This window comes from Clinocottus analis, unplaced genomic scaffold (genome assembly GCF_023055335.1).
Source record: "Clinocottus analis isolate CAN_PGR_092001 unplaced genomic scaffold, fCliAna1.0.p SCAF_13, whole genome shotgun sequence".
NCBI lineage: Eukaryota > Metazoa > Chordata > Actinopteri > Perciformes > Cottidae > Clinocottus > Clinocottus analis.
In genome coordinates, this window is record NW_027175854.1 from 12484895 (window position 1) to 12493865 (window position 8971).

Here is an 8971-nt window from a genome sequence, read left to right on the forward strand (position 1 = left end):
TATCCATGTAGGTCCCCTGGTTAGTCAGTTAGTAAAGTTAGCTTAAAGTTATCTTCAATTACATAAGGAACTATCCTTATGTAATTCAAGCCATGAATCCAGTCAAATTGTCAAGTATTGGGCAGATGTGGGAGAAACTAAACGAATTTGAGATTGACTCAAATGTACAGAATCAAACAGAACCCCGTACTTTTATTTTGAAGCTCGCGGTCGGAGGCTGTATTGCACATCCTGTCAGTTGGACTTGACGTCTGGAGGACGCCGATGTGTTCGCTCTGCCGAGTTGTCGCAGTTTGACCAGCATCGCTGAAGAAGGAAGTGCAACCATGGCGCAGGGACTCAAAGACAGATTCGAGAAGTTCCTCCATGAGAAGAACTTAATGACGGAGAGTCTCGCGAAGATCGAGGCGAAGACCGGAGTGAGCCGGACGTACATCGCGCTGGGTGAGTGTCTCTGGGCGGGGGATGGAAAAGAGATGGCATCACACAGACAGACGAGAGGACGAGAGGCGCGTGGCAGACCGCTTCCCTCTGCCCGCCGTCATGTTTTAGTTTCTGAAAGCAAAGGCTCGTAATAACCCGCTTATTGTACGACGCGGTGAAGAGCAATATGCATCGTGTTTGTGGACCAAAGGCGTGATAACGTGTGTGTGATGCGTTGCAGCTGTCATCGGGCTCATCTCGGTGTACCTGGTCATCGGCTACGGCGCCTCCCTGCTGTGTAACCTCATCGGCTTCCTCTACCCAGCCTACATATCGTAAGTGTAGTATTCTTAGAGCGCTTCTAAGGAGGGGCCTGCACAGCAACCCCACCCAACACGCGCATGCGCACACACGCACTATTTTTAAAAATGGAAAATAGGCAAATTTACGAATTCAAATTATGTTTTAATTTAGTTGTATTTTTTAAATCCGTGCTGTACAGTTTTTTTTTTTTATTTTTGGAGTCTTGGATCTTGTTTCCATTATCAGGGCTATTTCATCAGACTCTTCCAGAGCCACAGCAGACATTACACAGCTGTTTTCACAGGCTCAGTACTTGTTTCCATTAAGCTGATCCTCATCAATAACATCTGCAGTTTCCTTCTGATAATCTTGTGATCATGACTTTATTTTAGAATGACAGTTTGTTGTGTGCTTCACATTCATTTTAAGATTTATACAGTGATTACATTTTAACCAAAGTTATAAAACAGCTATCTTTTTTTCCCCCTATTTTATTTTGAAACCACAAAACATTTTTTTTTTAAAGCATGAAACAGTCCTCATGATGTTATTATCTCAGCTGCTCCATGTCGGCTTCGCCTGCATTTCTCAGTCACTTGGCTCTGTTTTCCTCTTTGTGTTGAGGCTGCGAGGAGCGACTCCATGATGAGACCGATATAGAGTGACCAGGATTATCTACCGCCGATGACACTTAGTACGAATCTGTGATGACAACAAAAAGAAAGCATTCGCTATCTTTAGTTGATGTTAGTGGGAATCATTATTTTGGGAAGTAGAAAAATGTTAATACAATAAATATATGAAAACATGTAACGTAATTCAGCTTTCTCAAAATGTGTCATGAGCACAATGACTCACAGTGAGTCACATGACACAACAGTAGTGGCATTAAGTTCTTAACAACAATTATTATTTAATTTTTTTTTCTTCAAATTTTGTCCTTTTCGCTTTTTTTTTTTTTTACTGCGTTCTGAATTGATCAACATGTTTATTAGTGACGGACCAGTTACTTACCCTCGACTCATATCACACTATATCCTGAGATTAGTAGTGGGTTGAAAGAACAGCTTTTATATAGTTTTATCTCTTATAATAACTGAAGTCCGTCACGAAGTAGAGCAGACACCACAGCCTGGAAGACACAGAGATTTAGATAACATCAGAAGAAAATCCCAAGAATGAATCTGTTGACTGCTTGTGTTTGAAATACACAGTTTTTAGTTTGGCCTTCTAGCTGAAACAACAGTCTATTCATACAGTCTTTATGACGGACTGTTTGAAGCCTTCCGGAAGATTCTAACATATTTGTTTAAACTGTTCGTTGGCTTTGCTGTTACACGTTTAGTGTCATACTGAGAGGTGTTGCTCATGCTCTTTAAAAAAGGGCCAATAGTTTAATGACAGGAAACTCTTTGTGAAGGTTGATACTAACTGGTTCCTGTTTATTTATTTATTTATTTTTTCAGTCCTGCTGCGTAATTAATAATGCTCTGCACCCTGCAAAAAAATATATATTTGGTATAATCAATAACAAGTGGTGCATTCATGCTTGTTATTAGTTTGCACATAGAACTGGAAGTAGTTGCATAACCCTCTTAATAAACTGAGACACTGTCGTAAAAGCATCTGATTATTCTCAGCTGATGCAGTGTCTGTCCTCAGCTTGTTGTCAGCAGCTGGAAGCCAATGTGAGCTGATGTTTGACAGATAAACCTGTCAAACCGTGGCGAGGTTCAGGTATCAACAGCCGTGATGTCTGCTAGACGGGCGACTGCGTTACTGCCACCTTTGCACCTACTGCCGCCACCACAAGGCTGTGAAACGAAAGGCTTTAGTGTTTGTTCACTGAACATGTTCCAACCTCTTTTCCAGACGAGCACAACATTTCCTTCCGCTGTGTTAAACTGTTTGTTAGCATTGGTCGTTGGATCTAAACCTGCTCTAGTAAAACACCAGGGTATATCCATGTGACTGGAACACAGAGCAGCTTTCATACAAGGCGAACAGGCCTCGGGGAGAATACACTCATGACAACGACTTCTATTGGAAACCAACTTCAAGAGAAAACCAATAACTGCTCACCGATCATAATTTAAATTATTTCTCCAATGCTGTGGCACACACCCTTTAATGTGTCTGTGTGTTTGACAAGAGGGAAGATTAAGCAAAATGAACAGGAACAAGAGAACAGGAAACCACCATGTGTCTCTGTTGCTGTGTGTCTGTGTCCTTCCAGCCCACAAACATAGCAGTATGTGTCGAAATGCAATCGCTTTATTAGTGGTGGACACACAAACGAAACGCATCCACATGAATAAGCGACAGTCAAACATCCAAAGAGCATGTATTGTGTGCAAGGGGGGAGGAGGATGGTTGGTGGTATTGTTGCCTAAACTTAAAAGTTGTGATGTTGTTGTCTAAAGTGAACTGTTTGTGGTTATCTTTGAAAGCATTTGTTTTGTGTCTCACATTGGTCCTCAGATAATTCCTGCTAGAGACCATGGCAGCCACTTATGTCCCTATTAAAGCAGATGAGAAAACTGCTCTTACGGGAATAAAATATCGAGCTAGGATACTCATTAGTTGTGTGTGTGTGTGACGTGTCTTGGCCTAAAACATGACAAAAGAAAGAGAGGAGAAAAAAGAAAAAGCGCTTGTCCTGGCCACAGATGAATTGATTAAATTGAATTTATTTGTATTGCCCAATATCACAAATCCGAAATTTGCCTCAGACAGCTTTACAATCTTTACAACTTAGAACAACCTCTGTGATTGGACCGTTGCATCGGAAAGGACAAACTGAGAAGAACGTGACTCCCACAGCGGAGATGTTGCGTAGTCCTCTTAGCTAACTCCCGCTAAACTAGCATCGTCCCTTTAGCAGTGACGGAGCAGCACACACTCAGATGAGTGGAGTTAAAGAGGCCATGTTGGAAGGCACCATTGGACTACTTTGTCCTTCAGGTAGGTTGGATGACTTTAGAGGGCAGATGGCTTGATTCAGTCTCATTTTGCAATAATAAACTTGTTGAAGCGGTCAAGGAATATGGAAGTAAAAATAAAGACGATGTAAGCTAAGGCTTTATGGAGAAAACTAAAGAAGAAAGAGAAAACAAAGGACGGAAGAGATGGGATGAGTAATTTTAACTCTGCATATAATTCTTTCCTCTTATATGTTGGTCCTCTCTCCAGGATTAAGGCCATTGAAAGTGCCACCAAGGACGATGATACCAAATGGCTGACCTACTGGGTGGTGTATGGACTCTTCAGTGTGGCCGAGTTTTTTGCCGATATCTTCCTCTCCTGGTTCCCATTCTACTATATCGGAAAGGTAATCCAGCTTATGTCTGGTGTGCTTGTTTGTTTTTTAATCAATGTTTTGTGCTGAAAAATTAATTAGTTAATTAAATTTAAGAATAAGCTGAGTGTGCAGTTTTTTTACCAGTGAGAGCCAATAGAGTGAAGCGGCACTCACTGCCGTGTCCGTCCTGCCCCGCCCTGTCCCAGCTATATTTATTACTCTGCCTCCGCCTCGGATTCATTTACCCAGAGATTCTTAACCTCGCCAATCTCACAAAGGCAACGAGTACAAGCCAATCAGAGGCAGAGAAGGGGCGGGTCATGCCTCCGCCATAGAGTCTTTATTTGGTGTCCCGTCACATCTTGTCCAATTAGTGGTGTAACAGTGGCCCCAAACCTGTTTTGCGCCACGGACCAGTTTCAATCAAATATTTTTTTCTTTCATTCTTTCTGCGCGGCCCGGTAACAAAGGACCCACGGACTGGTACTGGTCCGCTGCCTGGTGGTTAAGGACCACCAGCTTAATGGACTGTAGTTGAACAGCATACAAATTTCACTGCAATATAATATATATTTCAGAGAGGAAACTATTACCTTAACTTAATAACACTATCTCTAAGCAGCTTATAAATTCAAAATTAAAACTGCTAATGTCAAGTTTTTTTTATTTTTCAATAAAATTACTTCTGCTGACTGTAGAAGATTACAAAAATAATCAGATGGGAACGCTGAGTGTTCAATTCAGTTTGGTTCACCAGGCTAGTGGTGGTGGGACTAGTCGAGAACTTCCGGTTCTGAAAGTGCCTTAAACCTGAATTCTCCTCTGGTTGTATAAAAGTATAAAAGTCTGTAGGAAAGAAAAAGACTTCTCTCTTGACTATTGGCAACGGCCAAACTGGCGACCTTGAGGCTTTAAAACCATATTCAATGGGTGATATCACGGTGACTCAGTCCACTTCCACACTATATATATATATATATATATATATATATATATATATATATATATATATATATATATATATATATATATATAAAACAAGCTATAGACTAAAAAGTCTGAGAGAGCTGCTAAATGTGGGTGGAGTCAAACAATGGACCATATTGAGAGTGCAGCACATCGCACTGATGATAAAGAGTATCTGAGCAGCGCAGACAGCTGTGTCAGCAAGTTCACCAGCAGCCAGTAATGATGCAGAGAGCCTGTGTTTTCTATATGGAACGCGTGCCATATGTGTGTTAAACTTCCCCCTCACACAAGACTGACAGGCAGGGAGAGAGTCATCGTAAATGGGCCTGTACTTGTATAACGCTTTTTTTAGTCTTTCGACTACTCAAAGTGCTTTAACGCTACATGACATCATTCACCCATTCACGCAGGGTCAAATGACTTGCTCAAGGGCACATCGACATGGGCTAGCGACGCTGGGGATCAAACCGCCGATTCTCTGATTGAAAGACAATCCTGCTCACCACTGAGCCACAGTCGCCCAGACTAAGACACTGTAAAAGAAGCTGCCTAAAAGATTCAGAATATGGGTGCTTTTTTGTGTTTGTTTAATTTAGTAAAATATCTTAAAACGCAAATGTGATCTGCTTATCAATAATAGGCATGTCTCTGTCACACCGGCAATATTCTGACTGTAAAGCAGCAGCTGGTCCACCAGTCTGTCAGACCAAACTGCTTTTACTATAACTATTTGTTAAAACAGGATTAATTGTGATCCCTGATTAGAACATTAAACATACGTTTTAGTGATATCAAAGATAACCACATTTCGTTTAACTAACAAAATATGGTGTAATATCTCTGTCCAACGTCCAAACAAAACAACATCAGGTAGGTTGTCCATGACAACAATCACTGTTTATATTGCACGGCTTTAAGGTCCACTGCAGCAGCGGTGTCTTGAGGTGGAAAAGACTCTGGGGCCAAACCATGTTTGGCAATCCTCTCTGAAAGATGCTTATATTCTTGACCACCCCCCCTTCCCTCCATTAACACTCAAAGGGAGCTAAGAAACCACTTTCTTGGACAAACTAGCAGTTTTCCATTTATTTCCCTGGGGAACCACTCCACATTAAATGTGGGACTATCGTTCCCTGTGTCTGCTGGACAACGAGGTGTTTGAGCTCAACTTGTTCTTCTTTCTCCTTCCTGCTGTAAAAGAGGAACGTTCCGCTCACAGGGTTCTGTGAGACTATGAAGGTGGACTTTGGTCCCTCTCGGTGGGTCGGTGCTGGAAGTGCAACAAAATGAGTGGCAGTACTCTTCTTCTTCACCTGTCGGGCGTGTATCAGCACACTCTTGCTACTTATTCCTATTTATTAATTATTTCTGGAAGCCTGTCATACGGGGTCATGTGTGTATTTACCCATAGTGTTACCACCATTGTTTGAGCGTGTAATTTAATTTACATGTAAATGTTTGCCCTGCATGTTCTGTAAATCCAAAGAGCAGACTCGGACCATTTTTAAACAATGTTTCATTTGTTCATAAATAATAAGAATAAAGTTCTGATGAGGACGTGAACATTGTGGGTAAATCGCAGCACCCTGGTTCTCCCCGTCTGTGTGCAGATGCTCCACCTTGTTTTTATGTTCATATGGCTTATGAAGTTGGCTGCAAAGACGCTGATGTGTGCCAACCTTTATGAATGCTCAGATAACCTGATATGGAGAGGCAGAAAATAGTACCAGCAGCTTGTGAGAAGAGTCTGTGCGCATGGAAAGGCCCGGTATGCCAAAGAGTGCACAGAAGAAGTTCTGGTACAAATGAGTACCAGCTTATGTTTTAACACTGGTTCTAGTCCTCTACTTCTCACAGCGAAGTATTGTACTTTTACCTTCACTGCATTTACTTGACAATATGAGGCTTCTTTGCAAATTTAGATTCTTAATAAAATATATCATTCCGCTAATAAACTATGATGTATAATGAAGTAGTATAAAAGCTTGTTAGGTATGAAAAGTTATACACCAGCTCCAACTTTAACAGTTACAACAAGTGTGAAGAATTAGCAGAAGTAGAATAGACACATTGACAATTGTCTACTCGTCTGTGTAAAGGTTTAACACAAAAGTAAACACAATGTCTGTGGAGTCATGCATACTTAAGATAAATAAATAATTACTGTTGCACCAACAATTACATTCAATTTGTTTTTAACTAGTCCTGCTCCATGTGCAACAAAACACTTTCTTTTGTAGTTTCATGACGGCAGCTCGGTTCAAAATGAATTCTGGCAACAATGTGACAGAAGAGTTAACCTCCCTGAGCTTTTCTTCTATAGTGGAGTTTTTGACGGCTTTAAAAAGAGACTTTGAGGATATTTTTACAACCTGTAATGTACTGGTATGTTCGCTTTCCTTTTCCCGCAGTGTGCCTTCTTGGTGTGGTGCATGGCTCCGACATCCTCCAACGGATCAATCCTGATTTATACCCGCATCATCCGACCATTCTTCCTCAAGAATGAAAGCCGGATTGACGATGCGGTGAAGAACCTCCAGGACAAGGCGTCAGAAGCTGCTGACAAGTTCAAAGACGAGGGTGAGAGGATCAGCATGTCTGTTGGTTACTGTCAGTAGAATCCACCCAAACTTATATAACAGCCGATTTTCCCATATAAACCAACCCTTAGTGGTACGCTCCACTAGATGAAGCCTGAATACACTTTGGCTCATTTAAAGAAGCTGTTTATGATCTAGTGACATCTGGTGGTGAGGCTGCAGACTGCATCCAATTGAATACTCTGCTCACGCCTCCCTTTGCAAGCATGTAGGGAACTGTGAACGCCTTTATGTACCTTTAAACTGCAAAAAGCTCTCATCGGAGCCAGTGGTTGGTTTGTCATACTAGTCTGATGTGTTGCACCACCATGTTTCCACGGTAACCTACTGATTACATTATATTTTCAGTTTATTTTAAACTTATGTCAAAGAAACTGAGTATTTCCAGCACCAATTCTTTTTACATGAAAAGCCTCCCAATGGCAAATGGCTTTTGTTTTTCTTTTTTCTAGTAGGCTTTTAATGTGAAACATCTGCAGGAAGTGTTACGTCTCAGGAAGTAGCTTAGCGTTGAACAACAGCGACCTCAAAATGAAGGAGATCAGGGTGTTCGTAGGACTCTCGATAACGAACAAGAGATGTGACGTTTGTGTACTTTGTCCACAGCCAAGAGAGCCACTGCTAACATCATGTTCGAGGAGAAGAAGAGCTCCTAGGAGACTTCCTGCCCACAGTGGAGCTCTGGAGAGAGGAAACGTTGCCTTGAAATGTTTGTTGTAAAGAGATCCTGTTAAGTCTCAGTCTTCATCAAACCTGTACTAGATGTTACACGTCGCACGCATCAATCACTCAGGTCAGCATTCTACTTCTGATAACTGTATGCTGGCCCTGATGACCTTTGACCCAAATAAAACCAACCTTCCTGAAGTGGTCTCTTGTGTGTTAATCTGAGAACTTCCAAAAGAACTGCTGAGAATAATAGTGGAAGATATTTTCTCCGAAGCCACTTCTCGGGAGATGGACTCTTTAATTTTCTAGGCATTCTGAAGTTTTCATTTAATTACAAAAAGAACTGGTCCACGTGGAGCATTTCCTAGGTTTTGAGTTGGGTTTGACTGTAAGAAGTATTTACAATTGAAAGCAAGGCCTGAAGATCATTTCTACACTTTAAAATCATTTATCACAGGTTTTAGAGAACATGTTGAGAGAACAAAAGAGAAAACCGCAGATTCAAGAGGAGACGGCTCCATCCCGATATAAAAGATCTACACACCCGTTAAAATGGCAGGTTTTTGCGATGTAAAAAAAAGAGACAAAGATAAATCATGTCTGAACTTTTCTCACACTTTTCAATGTGACCTATAATGTGAACAATTCAACTGAAAAACAAACTGAAATCTTTTTGGGTGGAATACAAAACTTACAATAACCTGGT

The 8971-nt window shown here is 41.2% G+C and overlaps 1 protein-coding gene across 1 annotated transcript; it reads left to right on the forward strand.

The window, feature by feature from the left end:
* Positions 1-232: 232 nt before the first annotated feature.
* On the forward strand, positions 233-8463 carry reep5 (receptor accessory protein 5). The gene is made up of 5 exons (XM_068574717.1): positions 233-444; positions 665-758; positions 3919-4057; positions 7408-7576; positions 8203-8463. The coding sequence occupies exons 1-5, from the start codon at positions 327-329 to the stop codon at positions 8250-8252; spliced, it is 570 nt and encodes a 189-aa protein (XP_068430818.1). The 5' UTR covers positions 233-326; the 3' UTR covers positions 8253-8463.
* The last annotated feature ends 508 nt before the right edge of the window (positions 8464-8971 follow it).